At 37.4% G+C, this 25615-nt stretch overlaps 2 protein-coding genes across 3 annotated transcripts in view; both read right to left on the bottom strand.

Moving 5' to 3' along the window:
- The window catches only part of LOC107703713 (ubiquitin carboxyl-terminal hydrolase 34-like), a 52480-nt gene extending 45414 nt beyond the window's left edge, over positions 1-7066 (bottom strand). Inside the window, 1 exon segment of the mRNA XM_016506427.1 lies at positions 6741-7066. Within this exon segment, the coding sequence (XP_016361913.1) occupies positions 6741-6783 (43 nt within the window). The 5' untranslated portion in view covers positions 6784-7066.
- An 804-nt stretch (positions 7067-7870) lies between these two features.
- On the bottom strand, positions 7871-24056 carry xpo1a (exportin 1 (CRM1 homolog, yeast) a). 2 transcript variants are annotated; one of them, XM_016506593.1, is made up of 24 exons: positions 23472-24056; positions 22755-22884; positions 22532-22633; positions 20508-20580; positions 20328-20389; positions 19117-19161; positions 18840-19021; positions 18690-18738; positions 17802-17921; positions 17393-17521; positions 15577-15735; positions 15301-15498; positions 15080-15218; positions 14816-14997; positions 14410-14566; positions 13984-14282; positions 13141-13324; positions 12945-13051; positions 12657-12851; positions 11324-11492; positions 10969-11103; positions 10146-10305; positions 9755-9851; positions 7871-8740 (listed from the first exon to the last, which is right to left on the bottom strand). In XM_016506593.1, exons 2-24 carry the CDS (start codon positions 22878-22880, stop codon positions 8594-8596), a joined length of 3216 nt encoding a protein of 1071 aa, XP_016362079.1. In that variant the 5' UTR covers positions 22881-22884; positions 23472-24056; the 3' UTR covers positions 7871-8593. The 2 variants fall into 2 exon arrangements, with proteins under 2 accessions (XP_016362079.1, XP_016362080.1); XM_016506594.1 differs by lacking the exon at positions 23472-24056 and adding an exon at positions 23252-23323.
- Positions 24057-25615: the final 1559 nt, after the last annotated feature.

The following is a 25615-nucleotide window of genomic DNA, read 5'->3' as shown; positions in this document are numbered from 1 at the left end:
TCGTTGTGAAAGCGAAACTACTTTGTTTGGCCTTCCAAAAGAGGACGATATCCGCTTCGTCATGCCTAGAGCTGATCGCTGAGAAAAATACCTCAACTTCGCGCTGTGGATCGCCAGATCGGCTTTCACAGTGGACGAAGCGGATCTGCCGGCCGTGCAACTTTGCAAGGACAGTCTGGCGCTTCTGAAACACAGCCTGTAAGTACATTTTTTATATTTAAAGAATTTGCCAATGATGATTTAAACGTGAATTTGAGCAGTGTAGAGTAGCGCTTGTTCAATAATGTACAGTATGTGGAAAATAATGTGTTTTTTGAACCTTAAACCGCATAAACACGTTGCATTACACCAAATACACAAGATAATGTTCTTTTTAGCAACGTCATATGACCCCCTTCAATAAAGAGCAAATCTGTAAAACAACTCAAACTCACGGTACATCAAATGAAAACCAGTGAAACTGGCAGAGAACAGTCAAGACAGAACGTCCTGTCCAAGACAGCATTCTCACGCTGTAAAAAATTAGTGTAATTTTAATGATAAAAGACTTCCATGAAAACCTGTTAACTGGTTAATGTTATACACTGAAAAACTATAACTACTACTGAGACACTTAATGTAATTTTACAGTACAATACTGCTTAATGTACAGCTGACTCTCCCAGAATTCCCTGTGTGACAATTTTGACAAATGTGTGTGACACATTTGATGGTTTTTCATTGAAATAATTATTTTTCTTCTTAGTTTTTCACATCAGTGAGACGTACATCAGGGTTTTGGGTTTCATCTTATGTTGTTAAATAATTATTGCATTATTTTAGCATCATGTGTGTTAACATGATTGTGTTTTGTGTTTGTGACACTGTGCACCTTCTATATATTAGTATTTACTTCAGCTTGAGGAGAAGCTACTTGTGATGAACTTTGATTCGACATGTGACTTTCTCTGTACCACTGGTGTTTTTAAGGAGGTTGTCAGTATATTATAAAGGTAAAAACAGATTTTAGTCCTTTGCTATATTATCATTATTTCAGGTAATGAAAAACAATTTTACAGCAAATTTTATTTCCATCTGTAAAACTTAAAATGTTGCGATTGTATTTGTCACTGTAAAGCTAAGACAACCTTTTTTACCGTACATTTCTCAGATTTTTTTCACAGTAACACTAAATGTGGAAATCACAGATCTTATATCAAGCATGATCATTACAGATGATCACATGACATTCTGCATTTGCATGACTTTAAAATCAATTTAGATGCCCTATCCCAACCAACTACACGCGCGCACACACACACACACACACACACACACACACACACACAGAGAGCACAATTAACGGTTTCCACGGTGACGAGGGAGTTGCTGGACTCGGGAATGCTACCTTGGGGTTGTAAAGTTCACTCGAGCAGCTGGTTAGCCTTGACCTACATGAGATTTTTGTTCTTTCTTTCTTTAAAACGGCTTTCCTGTCTTCTTTTCCTCTGCCGTTTCCACACAGGTCTACAGTAACAATCCAGGGCATTATGTGCAAGGACTGAGAAACAGTTTGACGGCGCTGTGATATGAGGATCTGTTATCAAAGCTGAAAACCACAAAAGCACCAAAAATCCCTAAGTCTCACGGCACAGAAAAAAAAACAAAAAACTGCACACACACAGACTGACTGAATTACAGTACTTGGTTCTTTCCAAGAGAAAAACAGTCTGAACTTAATGACATATAGGACTAATTCAACCAAAATTGACATTCATAAATGTCATCATTTACTTGCCCTCATGTTGTTCCAAACCCGCATGACTTTATTTCTCCTGCGGAACAGAAAAGTAGATATTTTGAAGAATGTTCAACGCTGCTCTTTTTTCATATTGTACTCCGAAAATGACAAAAAGCACTATAAAAGTAGTCTGTACAACTTACTTACAATTACAATTTACAACATGTTCTGAGAGGATTTGCAAGGCATATGGATTTGGAGCATCATGAGGATGAGTAAATGATGACAAAGATCACTTTTATAGAAGAACTTTCAAAATCTAGTCAAAATGCCCTGTGATTAGGGCTGGGCGATATAGCTACAAAAAATGTATCAACGATATAATGTTTCATATCGTTCGGTATCGATAATTATTGACATTTTTTATAACCTTTTTTAAAACAAAGAGCAACAGAATTTTTTTTTTTATTTAACCACTGTATTTTTAAATTAACCCAATTTGTTGGGACAAACAACAAATATTTTTTGTTTTAACAGTCAAACACACAATAAAACTTAAACAAATATCTAATTTCTAATGTTTTATATGCAGATTAAATAGGTTTTAAGGAAACTTTTGGCTTGTCTCCCGAAGCCACAGGAGGGCGCAATGAGCAAAATAATGCAGCGCATTAAATTGCCAACGCAAAGGAAATAACGGTCTATAAAAAGAAATACGTGCATTACGTCTAAATTAACTCGTATAAATCAAACATAATTTTGTAAATTGCATAAACAATTATGAACAAAACAGCATCATGTATTTATGCATTGCTTAATACAAAGAGCCGAATCGCCCATCACGCAGATTGCCTTTAAAAACATAAGACGCAGTGAAAAGGAATAAACCTCTTTTAACTAAACTGTTTTACGATAATGTCAAATCGCACATCGTTAAAACAACAATTACGATATTATCGCAGACGATATATATCGCACACCCCTAGTGCAGCAGTCATATTTGTCCGTCAAAATGCGCTGAATATGTGTTCTGTGTGAATGGCTTTGTTTCGGTTGAACCTAATCAAGATCTTCTCCGCATTGAGCTTCTATATTTCTTTTCATGCGAATCTCATCAGTAAAGCCGCTTCTGGTGATTAGTAGTAAATCTCCAGCACGTGCTTTTAGATGGAGAGGCATTTACTACACAGAGCCGTAGATTCGGCAATGAATCGCCTGCGATGTTGAATGTGATTTTGGGTAGCTTGTCAGTGATCTACTTCGCATGAAAATAGCATTCGGTTTTTTTTTTTATCGTTATCGAAGAACGTGTACCGTCGATAAATATCAATACCGTTTTATCGCCCAGGCCTACCTGTGATTCATATCTTTTTATGATGTCTGGCACAACTGGTTCAGTGACTGTCTGGCTGTTTTTGACCTTTCAGAAAATGTGAAATTACAGAGTATGCATAAACAGACTTCTGCTGACAAATACAGGGAGTACACACACAAACACTGCATTTAAGCTCTCTCCTGAACGCAAACGCACAGCACGCTGAGTCAGATTAACACTGTCAAACTGGCCCACACAATTAAAGGGTGGGTCTGATGTCTATCTACATACAGCACAGCGTTTGAGGGCTAAAATGTTAAGCTGCACATGCACATATGCGGCTGCCACTCAAGGACACCAGACATGCCTGAAGGCCAAAAACGCACATGCTAATGCACACTATGAAATAACTTGCAAACAGCAGCAGCAAACACTGACGTTTAATATTAAATCTGTGCATATTAACCACAATTATTAAATAATATCATTATTGTGTTCATTTCATAAAAACTATTTGGAAAGCATGGCTTCACACCCTCTATAAGATTAAATTATATATTAAAAATAAATGCGATACGATACTGTTAACAGACATATTTGCTGCTTTTATCAACCAGCCCTATTAGTTGCTAATAAATAACACCAAACTGTTGGCACCCATGACTCTTGTTTACACGATGCTATCGTCTTCCAGTTAAGCAACAGAACCTGCTGTCATAAGGGATCAGTGTCGACACAAACAACAATTCTACAAAACATTTCAAATGCAAATGCTTCACAGATTTGCACAAAAACACATGGAAATAAAACAGCATTACATTCAAGCTATGGTGATCTAACACTTGAGTAACAAGTAATGACGGCACAACAACATGTGAGATTTAATTCTAATAGAATAAAAAAAAAAACTCACTTATAAGTTACCAGGAAAAAGAAAAATGTTTTATGCTTTAATGTTTTTGGACATGTTACTATAGCACCATGTATTTTGCATTTTAGTTATGGCTCTATTGTAAAACCATGTTTTTTTGGGGGGAAATGTAACATGATAGTATAGTGATTTTATAACATGGTAACATAGTAATATCATATTTCTGTTACATTATCATGGTAATTTAACTGTATTCCTTGGAGTAATATCTAATACCACGGAGTATCAATGTTGCAATCATTCAATACCACAATATAGGGCTGGACAATAATTCAATATCAATATGTATCGCGATATAATTTTTTTCAATAACGGTTATATGATTTTTAAACACATTTCCGATATTTCGATATTTCAAAAAACATTTTCGTAAACTGAAAAAAACAAAAAACAACAAAAAAAAAAACAAATCAAAATAAATTGATGTGTGTCGGTTTAGGGAAATACCGGGAAATGGCGCATCATGCACGTGAGGTTATCTGACGGAGAGACGCAAAGCAGTTTAAAGCAGAGTCCTGCACGGGTCCTGTTTGGTAAACCTGCATCCACAGTACACAACAGAACACCCGACCCGTTATCCGACAGCAGCCAGCACCAATTTAATTCTGTACCCGACCCGTTTGACATAAAGACCGCGACCTGAACCGCACCCGCATTAAATAGGCTACTGCACCAGTAAGGCACAATTATTTATTTTCTCATGTGACACAAGCAATCAAGCCAAAATAGGCATTTAAGTTGGTGCTTTGAAGAGAAATAGACAAGCAGCACAACAGAGGAATGATAAGAACGCGCATCCTTCCAGTATACAATACAAACTTTTGCCCACATCTTAATTAAGAAATATATCGTGATATAAATTTTGGCCATATCGTCCAGCCCTACCACAATATATATCAGAATTCCACCTGACATCATAACTTTACCACCAAAGTATGTTTTTAAAAATGTTTGTTTGGACTTTACCATGGTAATATAATGTACCATGGCAGTATAGTGTTTTTATAACATGGTAACACATTAATACCATGTTGTTGTTTTTTTTTACATTATCATGGCTGCATTCTTCAGAGTACTATATAATAGGGCTGCACGATTAATCGAATGCAATTGTCATGCGCATTTATCTGAAAGCATGTGAAAATACCACATTTAATAACATATTTTTACTCCAAACTCACTTCATAACATCAGTCGAGTGTTTGAAATAAATCCTTCTGTGAGATGATGTGGCTTCTTACACAGAATAAGGCACGCAACATATTTCATAGTATTCGAAGCAGTGATAAAGGCATTGCATTATAAATATACTTTATTTTAATGAAAATTATAATAATAAGAACTCAGATAAACCATATATTGCCATAGTCGTGTGTTTATTAGTCACGTTGAATCAATGAAAGCAGTTGAATCTTCTGTTTATTCAGCTGCAGCGATAGGCATTTTCTGGGTTTCTTCTGCGAGGCGTATTTGGAGTTTCAGCGCGAGAGCGCCCTCTGGCCTTTGGATGGAGATTTACTGCTGATCACAGAACCGTGCTTCACTGAAAGATACGCATGACAATCGCAGCTTCTGTCGAATCACGATTTCATTTCGATTTATCGTGCAGCCCTACTATATAATACCATGGTATATCAATGTGGCAATCATTCAGTATCACAGTATCTCACACTTATCTGTCCACTTTTTGGGATTTTTTTTACATGTATAATCGTAACTCCATGGTATTCTTTAAAATATTATGCAAACACAATTGCAATCCTTCAATGCAATAGTATATACCAAAAGTACCACCTGACATTATAACTGTAAAAGCAGAGTATCATGGTTGTTTGGGAGAATTTATCACGGTATTTTAACATTTATCATAGTAATTCTTTAAAATAATCATGGAAATACCACGGTAATCTTCACCACAATGGTATATATCTAACATCATGACTGTACCAGCAGACTGAGCAGAGTACCATGGATTTTGGACTTTACCATAGTAATGTGATGTTTTTTTGACATGTATATCATAGTAGTTCTTTAAAGTATCATGCAAAAGCCATCGTGATCCTTCACTACAATTGCACCGTGGTATTTCGGTCACTGTCTTGCCAAGACATCAGTACTGAAGCAAAGAAAGCGCATGAATCCCCAACACACTCTCTCCATCCAACAAAGCACACAAACACAGCAGCCATCGGCGGGCCAAAGACTGCTAAAAACTCGCATCCCGACTGTCAGATCGCATGAACCCTCATAAATCACTCGCTCAAGCAGAATTACACTGCAGCATGGGTCGTGTTGGGCGATCAGATGTAGATCTGTGTGCATTTTGAAGGATGACAATGTCAAACACTTCTGCTTAGGCTAATGCTAATGCTGATGCCAGTTCAACTTCCCATCAGCCTCCAAACATATGAAAACAGGCTGATGTTCAGCGCACACATAAAGACGTTTTCTGATGCTTCCGTTTAAAATAAACAGCAGATTTTGTGGCTGATCTTGTTTGACGATTTAATTCTGAAATGATGAGGGGCTAACACGTTCAACTAGCATTGCGTTAATAAAAAAACAGATATCAAAATCAAACAAAAGACAAATAATGACAGCCAAAAGGTGTTTGAACGCTCTTTTAAATGCACACGTTGACAAAAAGTGTGAATGCTTAAATATTAAACATAAAAATCTGCGCTGAATCGAGGCAGTGAGCCGCATGCTCGGACAGTCATGCTAGCAACTTGCTGCAAACAACTACAAAAAACAATCAAATGCTGTTGACTTACTCTCATTGAGCACCTCCAGCAGCTCGGCGCAGTTCTCACACATGGTTCATAAAGGCGGAAAGTGTATTCAGACCATTGGAGAAACAAAATGTTGCCTGTTTTTCTCTCTGTCTTTTTAAGGGGGTGTTTAAGGCCCGACGAAATGCTTGATGAAGGCTGGTTATTATGAGACAACACAACCAGGGAGGTTTGGGCTCATGCAAGCGGGATTATTTGCCGAAATGTCGAGGCGGAGAAAGTAAATGTGAGGCACTAAAGGAGCGGAGAGTCAGTCTCCGAGCAGAGCGTTACTGTGCAGACTAGTACATACGGCAGCCATGATGAACAGGGACGGGAGTTACACTTCGGTTGTTTCTGTCGGGCGACTTCGGGAATGTTCGGGTTTTCCCGGGAATGCTCGCGGTCGCTCGGAGGCAGGCGGGTAACGTTGTGTGACGCACCGGCTGTTTCCGCCGAGTCGTCTTGCAGGTCGTTCGGCTTTTTCCGGAAAACTAGCAGATCGAGAGGGAGGGGCGACCGTGTGTTACATATCGGCTGTTCTCGTTACGCCTGCTTCCGGCCTTTTCGGCCATTCTTCCGAAATCTCGCGATTTCTCGTAGTCGAGCACGTGTGCTGTTTTAATTTTGATATCTGCACTGTATTACAGAAATCCCGTTTGCCTTGTAATTAATATGTGTGTGTATATATATATATATATATATATATATATATATCTTTACTCCTTTGCAATGCACTGTAAAATACGCACTGCCGTTCAAGAGTTTGGCGTCCTTAAAAGAAAACTAATTAAATTGATCAGAAGTACCACTAAAGACGTATAATATTACAAGGATTTCGATTTCAAATCAATGTTTTTAATTTGAACTCTTTATTCATCAAAGTATCCTGAAAAACGTGTCAGTTTCAACACTCATACGAAAGGTTTCTTATTATATTTCTAATATGCATATTTAACATTTATCGCTTTATCAAGATTAATAAGACACTCTCTAGTAAAGTATCACAGTAGCAACTTTAAACAAAATAATGTAAGTTTGCTAGAATACTTACAGAATCGTATTTTAAATGTTTTTAATTAACATTCAAATTAAACAAGTCCTACAAGCTAAATGAAAAACACACACAATGCTTTGTAAAAATACCCAACTTTATGTTTCCATAGTACTAATACACAGCTTTACAAATAGGATGATATGAACAAACCCTTTCATTTGAATGACATCCCTATGCCAAAAGAAAAGACATCAGTGGGTCTGTAGCATGAAAAAGACTCGTCTTTCTCATTTACTGCAATTGAACGAAAAAATATATATAAACACACACAAACCCCCAATAAAGAAGACAGGAACAGCATCAGGACTGATCCTGAACAGTCACATTCACTTGCTGTGGTTCATGAGCCACACAGCCGCACAGCTCAACAACACAAATCTCTCTTCCTGCGCAGTAACTGTCCGTCTTCATTGGCCTGCCACACTGTATATTACATATTCACAAACAGATGAGGCTGAGAAAACATTAAAATGATTAGTAATGTGCTTTGAAACAGGAAAGCAAACATACCAAACAGAAACACTGAAGGATATACAGTAAATTGATATACGAGAGAGACAGTTTCCGTTATATAAAATGCTGTGTTATGTAAAACCAAAGGGTTTGGGAGGAGTCAGGTTACTAATAACAGACATGTCTTTAATTTACATATTGGCAAGGATTTGGTCGACAAACAACCAACATCTGGATTCATTTTCCTATTTGTCCTCATTTGACTGCTACTTCTCTATACACACGCACACAAGCACACGCTTGAGCTTAAAGCGCTTCCTTCATGAGTGTGAAACTGTCCTGGTGCTCATTCACACATTTCCTCCGGGAGCTCATGAGGGTTGAGGATTCCTGGGACAGACATCTGGAGCTTGTGTTTCTCCTCCTGAGCCTGACGCAGAGCCGCTTCCCTCTCCTCCAGGAACAGATCTGTGGAGTCCTCACCCGCAAACTCCTGCAAACACACAATCTGAGTGATTTTGAATGGCCCACTGGAACAACTCCAATGTTGTATCAAGTCAAGTCATGCTTATTTGTATAGCACGTTTCACATTACATTTATTTATTTATTTATTTTTTTAAAGCAGCTTTACAGAAATGCATTTTTTAATGTTAGATATAAACAATGCATCCATTTATAATCAGTATTAACTAGATTTGGGAATGTTATTCAGAATCAAAAACAGATTCATATCCATTTTAAAGGCCAGAAACTGTGTGAATGCCACAAGATTGTTTATAATAATAATAAACCACAACAACTAGCATAATGTACCATAAATTAAATTAACTTAATATTTCCTTAACATTAATATTAAAAATTGTCATTATTGTAAATTAAAACACTTATGCACAATAATTTATTATTAGTATTACTAATGTATTATTGCTATTCATAGCAGAGCATTTTATTACTATTAAAGGTTATTATTTAATGAATAATTATTAACATTTAATAAACAACAATAATGGCATTTTAATTATATTAATTAATATGTAATTACCATTCATATTTATTAAAATATAACATGCGCAATAACATTTTGTTATTATTAATGTATTACATACCAGAATTTTATTAATATTAATGTTTCATTTAATAAGTAATAACATTTTAGAAATAATAAAAAAGCATTTTAATTATTAAAAATGAATAGTTAATAGTATCAATACAATTGTTTTGATAAAAGAGCATTTTAGTTGGTATTATTACTATGTAATTATTAATTATTAAAATCAATTAAAATAAATTATATTATTATTATCATTATTAATATTAATTGTAATTATTATTACTTCTATAAATTGAGGTGGGTATTAAACAAACACTGTGTCTGTTGGGGTAAAAGTTAATTTTCAACCCTCCTCATATGTGTGTACCCATTTATATTGTGAACTTTTGGCTGGCTATGCACTGGTCTATGACTAGAGAAGGAAGTCAAAATCTAGCCGGAAGGAAGTGACATACCTTGATCTGGACCAGGAAGTCCCTGAGGTGCTCTTTAAAGGCAGGAATGTCCTGATTCAAGCTGAACAGACCCGTGACAAAAACCTTCACCTGGGCACTGTGAGAAAAAAACATCATTAACATGAACACATGAAAACGACAACACACTGAAAACACAATCATCATGCTCTAGGCTGCTCTTACTCCTGCAGATGTGGGAATGTATTAGGGATGTAACGATTCACTCAACTCACGATTCGATTCAATTCACGGTTTTGATTTCACGATTCGATTCACAATTTATTGAATCGATTTTCAACCGGCTCACAGTTAATCGTTACATCCCTAACATGAACACATGAAAACGACAACACACTGAAAACACAATCATCATGTTGTACGCTGCTCTTACTCCTGCAGATGTGGGAAGGCGGTCTTCAGCAGATTGGCCACGTACTCCTGCACGTAGCATTGATTGCTGCTCGTGGTGCCTGCGTTCAAAGTGACGCTGATTTTACCCTCTTCCACCAGGTTAAACATGTAGGCGAGGATGGAGGCGTGCATCGTCAGACCTGCTTGCCACAAACGACAGAGCACCCATCAAATACACACACACTGAATTAACTTCTGAGTGACTTCTGTAATTTTCAATATGATTATTGCACTAAAATATTTTGTTTTAGTATGTTTAATTCATTATAAATTAAGTCATTTCACAATTTAAATGTTATATACTTGAATGAGAATGATAATAATAATGTACGCAAATAATAATAACTATAAAAATAATTGTCAAAGCTCAAAACAAATCCCATTTTCTTTATATTTATATAATAAATATAATAAATATATCTAATATTTATTAAGTCTACAGTATACTGTCCTGCACATTTTATTTTATTCATATTTTTTTTTAAATCTTTTTCCATACCTATATTTATATATATTTTTCTTGTGTTTGCATTCTTTAATAATTGCACTGTCCATGGAGCGGACCTGACTTACATTTCACTGCTGGTCATATATTCTGTATATAACCATGTATGTGACAAATAAAAATCTTGAATATTTTGCCTAAAATCTTGTTCCCCCCCCCCTTTATTTCAGGTGAAAAATGACCTGAACAAGTGTTTGTGAGGTTCACTGTGTGACTGATGTGAAGCCGTTTTGTTCAAAATAACACCTCCATTAGTTACACTGTAAACATGTCACTCTCTCTCTGCCTAGCAACTGACCAGCAGTATGAGACGTATCCGTGACAACCGAGAAAATGTGCTGCAGGATATCGCAGAAGTAGGTCTGATAGAAGCTCTGAGCTGCCGCCTCTTCCTGTGCGATGTTCTGCAGCATGGTGAACAGGACCTGAAGCCCTGGAGACGCACAAACACACAATTAATTAATGTCAATTAATGTCAAAAACATACTGTGCAAAAACAACGTCATGGGTCACGAATGCTTAGCCGTTAAAAATTGTATTTCTGAACACCACAATTTGTAAAATTGAATGTAACCAGAAGCGCTTTGCATTCACACAGTAGTGTAGAGTATTTATTTATGTTTATTTGTTTAACCACAGTTCTCTCCACTCACCTGTGTCGGCTACATTTCTCATGGTGTGTTTGAAGGCCCAGATGATGGAGTCCAGAACCAGTTTGAACTGTGCCGGTGGGATGGACAGGAATGCTGGGAAACATTGGGAGTTGACTGCTTGCAGCAGGTAGAAGAAATGCGTCCTGTGCTCGGGGAACTCCTCAAAGTTCTGACAGAGGCAAAACACAGAGCATTAAAGTAGGGCTGCAAGATTACTTTTTGTGCGCTAAGAAAAAAAAATAACGACTTTATTCAACAATTTATTCTCTTCCATGTCAGGCTCCGCCGCCATTCACGCGAGTAGCACGACGCATGCCTGTGAAGCTGCTGACGCAGGAGCCGGCGTTCTGATGTAGAACCCCGATGAGCAGCACCTTGTTTACAAGCAGAGGAATGCACACACATTCATCATGGTACTGTCTTCAATGGCGGCAGAGACGGACACGAAAGAGAATAAATTGTTGAATAAAGTCATTATTTTTGTTTTCTTCGCACACGAAAAGTGTTGTCGTAGCTTCATAACATTACGGTTGACCCACTGATGTCACATGGACTATTTTAACGATGTCCTTACTACCTTTCTGGGCCATAAAATGTTTCAGTTGTGTTGCTGTCTATGCAGGGTCAGAAAGCTCTCGGATTTCATCAAAAATATTTTAATTTGTGTTCTGAAGATGAACAAAGGCCAAATTTTTATTTTTAGGTGAACTATCCCTTTAAGAAAAATACTACTACTAATAATAGTTACACTAAGTTTATTACTAGATAAAAATAAGAAATTATACTATTGTAATAATTTTAAAACAATTTGATATACATAAAAGTATTATTATTCCCTTGTACAACTGTTAAATTACAATACTGACATTTATAGATCTCTTCATTTTCAAACATTAAACAATTTAGTTTTATTTTGGCAAAAAAAGGGCAAACCTTAAGCTTCTCTTTTGTTGAGACGATGCTTTTCATTACAATTTTGAGAAGAGCATTTGTGCACTTTGCACTCCCAAATGCACATTATAAGCAGCTCATAAGCAACTTATGAGTTCATGCGAAGCATTCACTGTGAACCGCGCCGCTCGGAGACACTGAAAGCAGCTGCTCACATGTAAGAAAAAGGTGCAGTGCAACACACAGCACATATGGTTATATTAACACAGCCTTGGTGATTTGATAAGCACAGTAAGCCATATCAAGATTTTGGTTCTATCTTGATTAATCATGTATATTCATGTAATGTATATTCGCTACCAGACTTACACTGGTTTGATTCAGAAAAAACAACTCAAGATATAAAACAAAAGAGTTACACTGACAGACAGGATGAACTAACCTTGTTGATCATGTCGAGGGTGCACTCAAACACAGCATCGAATATCTTGGGGATCTCTCCTGTTATATGTGCGCCGAGCTTGTTGACGATGGTTGCCATAGTGCTGAGCACCTCTGGTTCTCGAGCTGCTGGAACGTTCCTTTGGTAGTCGATGAGAACTGCTTCCAGCAAAGGTGGAACGAAGTTCTCTCCAACCTGAAAAGACAACAACAACGCTTTGAACTGCTGTCAAACTCAACTTATTGTTTTGGCACGAACGCAGACTGATCCAGGAATGTCAGAACTAACCATCTGAGGGTCGTTAGAGCGGCTGACCCATCCGGAGATGAGCTTTAGTGTCTCTCTCTTCACCGTCCGCATGCTACGTATCAGAGGCTGCTTGGTCACCATCTCACCTGCAGAGAAAAACCAAAGAGTCAATCATGAGCTGTTATTATGTGCCAGTTGTTGGGTCATGTGCTCCATGTTGGTGTGCGTGGCTCACCGTTGCTCTGGATTGCAGAAGAGATGTTCTCACTCAGGCACTTGTAGACATTGAGCATGTCCAGGTAAATACGTCCCAGCTGCAGGACAAAAGGGTGACCCACGGCTTTACACGCCCTCACGTTGGTCTTCAGGATGCTGCCTAGCTGACGCACCGTCTCTGGGTCCTTCAGGATGTCCACGTTCTGATTGAAGAGAGACATCATGTGCTTTGAGTTTAGGTTCTACTGTTTCAATCTTGGTAGTTAGAACTTAAGAGTTTAAACCCTTTAAAGAGCCCTTTAAAAATCCTGTTTTCTATTAAAAGACCCCTTTTGGTTTTCATTCGGAGAGGTCTGAGTATTAAAATTACGTTTATTACACAAAGAGAAGCTTTATTAAAATAATTCTTAGTTAATTAAAACCATAAAAGCATTTAAAAAAAGGACAAATTTAAAAGTTTTTAGTTTAACTTGATGTACTAAAACTAAAAAGAAAGAAAAAATTAATAAAATATAAAATTAATAAAACAATAAAAAATTCATAAAAACTAACTTGATAAGCCATTATGGTTAACTAATATCATAAAATTCATTAATTGAAATAAGCATGAATTATAAACTGAAACCAAATTAAAATGTTAAAAAAATACAATGAAAAAATTTAAATGATCTCAGGTAGTTGCCAAGGAAACATTTCTCATTTTATTTAGTTTAACTTGATATACTAAAATAAGGATAAAGCTGAAAAAAAAATGAACTATATAGAGATTAAAAAATGAAACAAAATGAATAAAAATGTAACAAAACCATTACTAAAAATTGTAACAGTAACTCAGTAATACTAAAATGACACTGGTTCTCACCTTGGTGGCCTGCTGGATGATGCTGTCCCACACCTGGTTGGGGAGGAGCATGTATTTCTCGATCAGTCGCTCCTGGACCGTCTGGTCTGTTTGTGCTCCGATCATGTAGCCCACGGCCTCGTAGAACGTGTGCACCTGCTGCGGCTGCAGGTCACAGATGATGGTGTTGATGTTGTTGAGGATCTCGTCGATGAAGGGCATCACCTCCCCCACCTGAACCTGCACAAAATGCCTCCTGCACTTCTGAGCGATCTTGATGAATGTGTCACAGGCCATGTCCTGCACGCCGTCATGGGTCTCTGAGAGAGAAAGAGAAACACTTTACAATTAACATTTAACCCTTATGAAAAGATTTGCACTTGAGCAAAAAAAATTTAAAAATCATGCATGACCAGACAAAATTCTCAAACACAATCGGTTCCTCACCGTGCATGAACTCAAAGAGTTTGTTGACGACGGTCTTGAGGAACTTCCAGTGGGCCCTGAGGAATCGTGGGTACTGACCGACGATGTACATGATGTTGGAGGCAATGATGGCCTTGTTGTCTTTCCCTCTTTTCTGTTCACACAGACCCAGCAGATCCTGAGACAGAAACAGAAATTTGGTGTTAAGACTTTTTAATGTTTTTGAAAGAAGTCTCTTCTTCTCACCAAGGTTGCATTTATTTGATTAAAATACAGTAAAAAGAGTAATATTGTGAAATATTATAACAATTTAAAATAAGTTTTCTATGTGAATGTATTTTAAAATGTAATTTATTCCTGTGATGCAAACCTGAATTTTCAGCATAATTTTTCACTTCCTGGCAACAACAAATCCATGAATAAACACCTTAATGACAGTGACGAGGAATCTCTTCTCGTCCTCTTCATGCATGGCCCCACTGATGGAGCCGATGGCCCAGCACAGCGTGTTCAGGTTCCTCCAGGACCACTCGGTACCGTTCACCTGATTATGAAGCTTCTCTGTCATGATCCGCTCCGTATCGGCATAGTCCAGGTGAGTCAAGTAGACTGGACAGGAGAAAGAGATCATTATGAAGCTTTCTCCGTCTGCCTTTTTCCGCTCAGTTAGAGAACAGCCCATAATAATTACCCAGAGTCTCTCTCATGTTTTTGTAGAGGTTGATGGAGTCGGTGTCCTTCATGAATTCTCTCACCACCTCGCCCTGATCGTTCTCCACCACCAGAACCTCCTCCGGTTTGGCCATGCGACTCACCATCAGCAGACGCACCTGAGACGGGTTAAGAACACAGTGTTTTTCTCCAGCAACCAATATTTTGAAGTGGAGCTGCTGTACACTGTGGCTAACTGACCTTGGAGAGCACAGGCAGGTAGAGGTGTCTGCGGGGCGGCACGTCGAAGTGCTGACTGGTTGACAGCAGCGGAGAGGTGGAGGTAGAGAAGGGACTCTCTCTGTAGAGCTCAGCAGCCAGATGGTTCCAGTACTCCAGACAGATCTTAAAGATCTCCGTCTCCTCCACCTCAGACACCAGCAGCATGTAATGCAGAGCCTGAGCACATGGGAGTCAAACAATTAGGAGTTTGTGTGTCACTTTAACGTTTATTTCACTACATTTGACTGTGTGTACCTCCATGAGTGTCTCTCTCAGGTTCAGTCTCTTCTCTATCAGTTGTCCGTGCTCTTTGAGGAAGGTGCAGAGAAACAGACTGAGGTTCTGGATGAAGTTCTGCTCATCGTCTCTCCCGTTTGCATATGCCAGACGGATATTTGTGTTCAGAGGCAGCATCTGTTGTTGAGTAAATGAAGGTTATTATAGTTTTGAAAACTGCACTAGTTTTTAGTGGTGCATTGGTTGTATTGTTTAACCCCTTTGCTGTCCCCCCCCATTTTCGGCATGGAGACACAAATGACATACCCAAAATAAAAAGGTTGCTGCTCATGAGTCTTTCGGACTAGATACATAATCAACATATGTTCACAAAACTGACACTTCAAAGTTTACGGTTCAAGAATCAGAATTACTCAGACTGATATGACAATAGAGATATTGTTATATTGTTGATAGTAATAAATTACTGTCACTGCAACAATGTTTTATCAAAACTGGTCAAATATCGAAGCTAGAGTTTTTAATCTTTCTAATGATGCACAGTTTGTCCAGATCAAGTAAGAGTTTGATGTTTTAACATGCTGTGAAAGTAAGACCGCAATAAACTGAGGCCGTCGCCGATCTTTGTCAGTTAAGGGGTTAAAAATGAATACTAGCAGGTTTGGTATAGTTTTCATTTTTTTAAACTCCCAAGCTATTCACAAAATGATCATTTGAAAGTTTTAAAGGGGACATCGGATGCAAAATTCACTTTTACATAGAGTATGCATATAAATCTGTCTTAGCAGTGTGTGGACACAACCACCCTACAATGATAAAAATCCATTCACTACTTTTTTTTTAATCCCCAAATAACCTAAACAGTAGGGCTGGGTAAAAAAATATCGATATCTCGATTTTAATCGATTCTCATTTTTACAAAACTATATTGATTCCCAAGAATCGATTAGTCTAGCCTGTTTTCAGTTAATGGATGGAACATTGAAGCACACCTCCCATCCAATAAATCGCAATAAGCATTGTGCGTTGGTACTTTTAATACGAAACAAAGTCTCAGATTTCAATTTATGTCCATTGTATTGCAGTATTCATTTTGGCGCTGTTTAATGTGGAGTGACAGATCGCTGTAGCGCCTCAGTTCAACAGACGCAGCAGCGCGAGGCGCATGTGAACTGATCATCTCCTCCACATTAATACCAGTTTCAGCACAAAATAAACATGAATAAACATCCGAAGGCAAGTTAAAAGAAACAGTACAACTTTACAATATATGTGTGTGTACCGTATATATTTATATGTATATAAATTAAAACGGCTTGATTATTGAGACTGTTTAGTAGGGCTGGGTTTTGACACAAATTTCTCGATTCATTTCTCATTCATAAGCTTTCGATTTGATATCGATTATTTTGGATACATATCAGGTACAGTACATGACAAATTTTCTCAAGTTAAAAAAAATATTTAAGAAATATGAGTTGAATTACTGAAATAAATGAACTTTTCCATGACATTCTAATTTATTGAGATGCACCTGTATATAATTTAATAATTAATATAATTAATAATGTAACTATTACGTTATTAATTTATATACACATATATAAATATACACAGTACACACTGATATATTATGTAAACACAAACTTTTATTTTGGATGCGATTAATCACAATTAATCGAATTGACAGCACTATTTGAAATAGAAATCCTTTGTAACATTAAAAATGTCTTTATGGTCGCATTTGATCAATTTAATGAGTCTTTGCTGAATAAAAGTATTCATTCCAACAAAAAAAAAAAACGTGTGTGTGTGTGTGCGTGCACGCATGTACCTGTTTGAGCTGCATCATGGTGAGAGTGAAAAGGTTGACAAACTGCTCCTCGTACTGACTGACACTTACTGCTGCGATCTCTGTCAGACACTTCAGAGTGACGTTCCGGAACATCGGAACATTTAGGAACTGTGGAACAAATCGGAACACAAATGATAAACTTTCGGGAACACTCAATGATTTTCATCAAGTGAAAGGCTATAAATGTTTGAGCACCAGCTCAGTCACAAAGCTTTGAGCAGAGAGCCAATGAGAACAGCCAGCGCTCCAATGATTTCCCTCTCTTTCTTACGCACTGGCAAGCTGAACAAATGACAGTGCGCCTTTGTGAGAGGAGTGACAGCAGTCTGCTACAGCAGCATTTCATTAAATCAAATTAGTTACAATTAGAGACCTCGAGACGTGTTACCTTGTACACCAGCGTGCTGATGAGTTTGGTTTCAAATATGTAGCCCAGTGGAATCCAGTTAAGGAAACGAAGGAGGGTCTCCAATGTGGCGTGGACTAGAGGGGCATTCTGGGAATTTTCCTGATGTACACAGCATCGAGTGAGGTTTAAAAATGAGAGGTGTAAATATAGTAATAGTTGACCCAAAAGTATGAATGAGAGTCAGAATGAGAGACCAAACAGCTGATACATACGTCTCAATAATCCACACCACTCCAGTCCATCAATTAACATCTCGTGAAGCAAAAAGAATGTTTTTAATAAACAAATCCATCATTTGACATTTTTTATTTTAAATCTTTAAATACGAGTTCATAATCCTTTTCCTCTCTCAAAATCCACCCACATAACTGTTTTGGCTTGTAAACAGTCTTGATCTGTGCATATTTCTCTCCGGATACAGACAAGACATTTTTTCACTGAAGCAAGCTATAGAAACAAAAATTTTAGATAAATATTTTAGCTGGAAGCAACAGTTTGAAGATAGAAACTTTCTAATGATGGATTTATTTTCTACAAACACGCAGCTTTTTGGTTTACAAGACATTAACTGATGGTCTGGAGTGGTGTGGATTACTTGTGGATTATTGTGATGTTTTTATCAGCTGTTTGGACTCTCATTCTGACGGCACCCATTCACTGCAGAGGATCCACTGGTGAGCAAGTGATGGAATGCTGAATTTCTCTAAATATGTTCCCATTAACAGACAAACTCATCTACATCTTGGATGGCCTGAGAGTGAGTACAATTTCAGCAAATTTTAATTTTTGGGTGAACTATTCCTTTAATTATAAAAATGAAAAACACTATAAAAACACTAATGCTGTAATAATATGCATGCAACATACCATGACAAACTGGCATAGCTGGAATATTTGGGAAAATTCATTGCACATACTGCAAGAAGAAAAGAAAGAGAAAGTAAATATCACTACAACTATTTTGCCAACCACACCCTGCACAATCTGTAAGTGTCACGTGTTACAGGTCAAGTGTACCTGTCCTTCAGGTGCTTGGCTTTGACCTGAGTCATCTGCCCGCTGGAGAAGTCAAACACCTCCTCACTGAGGAGCTTCAGGATGATCATGTTGTTCTGACACAAGCTCTCGCTGGTGCGACTCGCTCCCACAATGTCACTGATGAATGTGGGCCAATGCTTTGGCCACTCCTGCTTCAGAATCTACACACAAACAGGAAGACAACATCAGCGATAAAGCCATGAGCCATTCGCTCTCACAATATCATGACTATAGATATTCTTGAAAGGACACTCACCTGCACCAGGATCATGTTGAGCTTTGCTATGTAAACCCCTTCCTTCTGTAAGAGCACAAATACAAGTCAACATGGATGCATTCAGTGACATGACTAGTACAAATCAGGGTTATAATAGTTAACTAAAACTAATTGAATGCTAACTGAAAGTAAGTTTAAAGTTTGTTTAATTTCAGTTGTTTATTTTATTTAAAATAATGATTTTTTTCTAGTTTTGGTTGTAACTGATTGAAATTTACTAATTTGAATAAAACGAACATTAAATGAAATGCAATAAAATAAAACATTTAAAAAATTTATTTTCAGTTAGTTGCCAAGGCAACATCTCTCACTTTCATTTAAAGTACTACAATAACTAAAACTAAAAAAGTTAATAAAAACTATATTTAAAAATAAATTAATAAATGAACAATAAAATTGACAAAAACAATCAAATTACTAAAAGTCTAACTAAAATTAAAATTAAAAATAGGAATGCACGATATTATCAGAACATTATCGGAATCGGCCGATAAAGGATTAAAACATAAAAATCGGCATCAGCCATTTTGAAAAAATTATTATTATATAAAATTATTTACTTAGGGGGCGCTGTTGGCCTACTTGTAATAAAATGAAAGTAAAATACACAAATATCAAGATACTTGTGATTCTGAATAAATAAAGCAGTATGGTTGTCATAAAATCAGGAGTCTGTTTTATTTTTTTTAAAGGCCAGAAGCTATAGTTTACATGACTAAAAATCACATGCATGACACTTGAAAATTAAATAATTTAATATATACAGATTTATTCATTATGTAATATATTTTTTCAAATGGATTATGAAAACGTAAATACAAGGAGCTCTAAAGATTTTTTTAGAATTTTTACAGCTCTTTTGCTTTAGACCATCCATTAATGTTAAATCCACAAATAACATGTTAAGGTTTCAACTGCATCCGTCTGAAAAAAAAAAACCTGCAGAGACTGATTTTATTATAGTTATTTTCAAGGCTTTCAATGTACTCTAATTAAAAAAAAAAAAAAAAAACTTTAATAATATTTATTAGTTCTAACAAATTAGTTTTTGGTCAAAACTAACCAAAATTAAAAATTATTTGTTTAGAATTTCCGCACAGGAGAGACTTTGTGAAATTTGACAAAGGGAAATATACAGTATATCGGTATTGGCATCGGCTATCATCTAACATCTAAAACATTTTAATTACCTCTACGCTGTTGGGATCAGAGGAAGTCTTGATAATCAGCCCAACAACATACTTTTTAATTCCTGTAGACAGACAGAGATGTCAGTTATTTGTGCATTTCTTAAAAGAGGCAATTAGGTTATAATGTGGAGGTGTGTAATAGATTTTCCATAGAGGCTAATGTCAGTGTGTGTGAATGACCTTCACACTGGTTTCGTGGAAGAATCTTCCAGCGTGTTTTGATCACTGTCTCCAGTATCTGAAGAGCGTAGTACTGCAATACAAACAGCAAAAAGAATAAATATCAGTTTAATGTGGCAGAATAAATGATCAAGGTTGGAATTTAGTAGCAGGACTCAATAAACTGGCCAAATTTAGAAACACGTTAATTAGGGCTGTCACGATTCCTTGATTAAATTTGAGTACTCTATTATAAAAATCCTTGATTGCAATTTGCCCGTGTCAATTAACCTGCAAAATAACAGAAGTGAATCCATGAAAAGCATTATTAGACCGTTTTCTAAGGCTGCACGAAATATTAAAACCATTTAAAAATCATAATAAAGCATAGTGCTATTATGAATTCACAAAGGCTGCGATTCAAATAAATAAATATGTGCTGCGGGTTTAATATGTGCTTTATTTGCGTGTAGGTTACGTGCATCTAAGAGCAGCTCCGTTCACAGTAAATGCTGCTCCACACAAACAGTTATCATTTACATGCGTGGATCGTCTCAAAATCAATCTTTGCATGCTGCGAGTCTATGCATCTTTACTTATAAATGTTCATCTAGGACCAATGTGCACCATTCTATCAGATTTATAAGGTAAATCATTTACAACCCTATGCCAACACAGAATACATCATTATCTTTCTAAATATGCTAATTGTTCATTATGACTTCAAAATAAAAGTTTAAACCCTTTTTTTCCCCCAGTTTGCATCTTTTGATGGCCACATGTTCTTGTTTAAGAAATGACAGTGGCTCTAGCATTTATATCTTAAAGTGTCATGAAACCCCAGACTACTTTTTCTGTGATTTTAGCAGAGGTGTTTGTGTTGCACATCGTAGAAGACATTGATGTCACAATTTGTGACGTGGCAATGGACTATAGTACATCGATGACGAGTCGGTGTCTATTAAATTATTCATGAGACTGCGTGTTCCTATCCTATGAGAAGACGCTTCGCTTAATTATTCACAACAGCATGTGTTGATTTGCTATGACAGACGCTTCAGACTGTGAGATGACATCGCGCACGTTAACTGAGAAACGTTCATGGATCGAAGACGAGTGTTTGTTTTTGCTTTGTAATAGGAGTTCGGCACAAACACGATTCATTCACTTGGTGAGCATAACCGTTTTTACAGCTCTGTGACACAACCCGTCAAAAGGCTTATATAAACTTCACAGAATAAGCCTTAAAAGTTCTCAGAGGTGCAACAGCGCATTCATGTATATGTTTTCGATGCAGAGTGCAAATGGCTGTGCATTTATTTGTGTTTTTAACTCGATGGGAGCGAAATTAAACAGTCTGAAGGCGAAGCTGTGCGTGTTGTCTGTCTGCCCTCTTCCTCCTCCGCTCCGCACCACGCCCACTTTTTTAGCGTTTTTTTTTTTAACTGTGGTGAGAACTAATCAGTGCTGAAACGGGGGGTTTCATGGCCCTTTAAAGAAGTGGCCAAATAATAAAGATTAAGTGGACATTTGAAGTAAATGTTTTTAGTCAATATTAACCAAGGATTAGATCACACTGTAAATTGTAAAAACAATCGTCAGGCCGTTGGCGCCCTCTGCAGGCATTTGATATAATACATAATGTACATAAGTTATGACAATATTGTTTTATTACATTATGTATTTTAACTTTTTTCCTAAATAAAACCATGATTACTTGCTTTTGATATTTTATTTGAACCAGTTATTATTGCCTCATTGCTATTTTATATGTATTTTAAAGGCATTTTAGGTATAGATGACAACTCCCATGATTCCACACTCAGTCACAGCGTCATCAAACTACGCCTTTGTCTATTTGTTTGTTTTGAATACACGCCCTCTAGTGGCAAAAATTACATATTGTGCCTTTAAGTCATTTTAAAGGCCTATTTTTATTACCACAAAAAAAATCCAATTACTCAATTAATCGACAGAATAAAGGTCTGTTTACTCGATTAACAAAATAATAGTTAGTGACAGCCCAAACGTTAATGTTGACATACTTTTGTCTTCATGTTCTGCGAGAACTCCAATATGGTGTCCACTCGGGTCCAGGCATCTGGGTGGTCCTTCAGATTGGTGAGAACTTCTTGTGCCAGTCTTTGCTAAAATTATCACAACACAAACCACTTATGATGCACTGTACATGTCTGATAAACAACAAACTATGATTTGAATGCAATCAAAGCACCAGAATTGTCCTGGATTCTGCAAACGAACTCATACCTGAGATCCCACATCATAGTGCATGGAGTTGACTACATTGTCCAGCAGGATGATGTCTAGCTTTTGACTGAAGTCCAGCAACTGTCGTGCTGTGTGATCCGCCAACATGGTCATGTCTGCCGGCATAGAGCTGCAAAACAAAACGGACATCTTTTAGTTATCAACATCAACAGTGACCCTTCTTTGACCATTCATCCTAAAACTTTATTAGTTGTTTATCCAAAATGATCTCTGATGTTAAAAGTCTGACGCCAAACCAATGGCTCAAACCACGTGGGTGCACTTTAGTCTATAAAACACAATACTTAAGCATGCAGTTGCACTGAAGTACAACCTATAACTCCGAGTGCTGTTTTGCTGAGATCATCGTTACAACAGCTAGTATTATTAGTTAAAAGCTTCTAAAAGGTGCCAACCAACATTGCAGTTTAACACATTAAACGTGTGTTTCTTCCACGGCTAGAAAAACACAAAAAGTAAACACGTTTTTGAGTCACCTTAATGTACACTGATCAAACTTTTTAGAAAGCAGCCCACATGAACTCTGGGCGCCTGCAGTTACGGGCAGCGATGAGGATCAAAACGCGTTTTCGTTTCTGGTCAACATCAGAACTGTTTCAGCAAACTAGCACTTCATTCAACTCACATTTCGTAGTAGATAATATTTGTAACGGATAACCATTTCACCAAACACATCAACAACAACCTTTAACTTACCTGTTTTAACCAAAACTCGTCCTCGCGGAAAAAAAAACAAAACAATGCTAACGTGGTTTAGGAATCAGCAACAAGGTTAAGTGTCGTGGAAACGTGCGTCGCGTCAAAACAATATCAAGACCAGAGGTAAAAAAAAAGGTCTATTTGATTTATCTCATTTTACACGATAGCGTATGTAAACCTATTCAAAAAAACCTAGCAAGTTCACTTCAATTGCTAACTAGCTGGTTACCTCACTATATCGCCAAACACACTATAGTGCAAAGCAAACGATACATGAAAACCCCCGAAACACACAATTTCGGTGTTATTTTTAATTATTGTCTTCAGTGATTGAATCCGAGTCCCCTTTCAGTCAGCAGCTCGTGTTAGTTCATCTGTCTCTCTCTATGGCGGTTTACAGCTCGCTTTAACTACTCATTCCGTTTTATAACAACAGCATCAAACCAATCGTTAGTTTATTCTTTTGTCTACTGCAGAAAAACCGTTGTTTTGAAAGCAGATATCTGCGAGAGACTGTGACCCAGCTCCTCTCTAGTCTCATGCATCACACGCAAGACCGGTTGAAACCGGTTCAGACTGGCATATTCCATCTCGGTTTAGTTTTCAGGCCGTGGCGCCGCGTAAAATTCGGACTGCGGTTACGCCCTCCGCTGCAGCTGATTGGTTGGAGAGAGCGATGCGGAAGCCTTGCACGCATGTGATTGGGTAGAGGGGCTGTCAATCAGGATTGACCCAGCCCAGCGCGTCTTTCGCGCTTGGTCTCATGTATGAGGCGGGTTTGCATCACAGCGTGAGCGTGCGGTGGGCCGGACCGCGTGGAGCATGGAAAATTACTGAGATGTTGCTTCTGATGTACAAACAGTAACTGACCGTGTTGTGTATTTTTAGGCTGTGGCTCATGTTTAAAATGTTTTATATGCTTGTATTTACATTCACGAAGCATGAAAATAACTAATAAACAATAAAATTGTAATAGTAAAGTAAATTTTCGCAAGATACGTGTTTTTTTCTCTTATTAATAATCCCACACGTACAATGTACACAAGTATCCAACAATTTACAACAGAAATTAAATATGCAGAATCAAGCTAATGTTATACAGTAGAGATCAAAATTACAGAATAACCTATAAATACTTTTTTTTTTTTTTTCTGAAATATTGCTAATCTTCATCACTAAAAATGTGAAGGAATATTAGCTGTAGGCATACCACTGTTCCACTAACATATTTGACAAAATAACCAAGGCATTTCAACAAAACCTTTAATTTGTGGAAAACACAGTGATCAAAATTAGAGAGCATTCATCACTGTTGCTCGAAAGAAGATTACAACTAATATTTTGGAGGGTTACAGCTGGCAGAAATTAGTAGGAAGTGTAGAGGCCCCTGCTTTGAGTGACTTTAGTAACTGAAGTGGGTTTCTTAGCCATAACTTTGACGCCAATGATTTTCCAAAGATGTTCAATCAGGTTTAGATCAGGACTCTGGGTCGGCCATTTCATTATTTCAGTGTTCATAGCTTCAAGGAACTGCTTTATCCGTTCTGCAGTGTGACGGGGGCATTGTCTTGCATGAAAATTGCAGGCTGATTGGGAGATGCTTGCAGGGAAGGAACTGCATGTTGCTGAAGGAGGTTCTGATAAATATTTGCATTCACTTTTCCATGTAGCTGTATAAGAGGCCCAACTCCTGCTGCAGAAAACATCCCCCAAACCATGACACTTCCTCCTCCAGCTTTCACTGACTTCTTTATGCACTCAGGCTGTGTGTGTTCACTACTGTGTGTGTGTGTGCACTTGGATGGGTTAAATGCAGAGCACAAATTCCGAGTATGGGTCACCGTACTTGGCCACACGTCACTTCACTTTCACTTTTCACTTTCAAATAAATTAAACTTACTCTAATTACTAAAGTGAACTTTGAACCAGTTCTTCTCTGTCCACCACACAACATGCTCCTCAGCAAAGGTGAGTCTAGCCTTTTGATTCTCTCTGCTGATGAGAGGCTTGGTGCATTTGTTTTATGTGGACAACCAGCCTTTTTGGGGGACTTGAATGAATTAGTGTCATTGTAAAGCAGCAATATTCGAGAAATCACAGATTTGGAATGACTAGCTTCTCTTGCAATGGGTGAAAGGGTC

Source organism: Sinocyclocheilus anshuiensis, unplaced genomic scaffold (assembly GCF_001515605.1).
Source record: "Sinocyclocheilus anshuiensis isolate Anshui unplaced genomic scaffold, SAMN03320099.WGS_v1.1 scaffold274, whole genome shotgun sequence".
Lineage (NCBI taxonomy): Eukaryota > Metazoa > Chordata > Actinopteri > Cypriniformes > Cyprinidae > Sinocyclocheilus > Sinocyclocheilus anshuiensis.
Note: the sequence above shows the minus strand (reverse complement) of the source record. Positions and strands in the feature narration are given on the sequence as shown.

Bases quoted from the DNA above. Each gene is read 5' to 3' on its own strand.
- xpo1a (XM_016506593.1), bottom strand. From the start codon at position 22,880: ATGCCGGCAGACATGACCATGTTGGCGGATCACACAGCACGACAGTTG. The intron at 20,581-22,531 runs GTATGTCAACAT...TTTGTATTGCAG, and splicing joins CGCAGAACATGAAGACAAAA to TACTACGCTCTTCAGATACT. The intron at 17,922-18,689 runs GTATGTTGCATG...TGTGTACATCAG, and splicing joins AGCTATGCCAGTTTGTCATG to GAAAATTCCCAGAATGCCCC.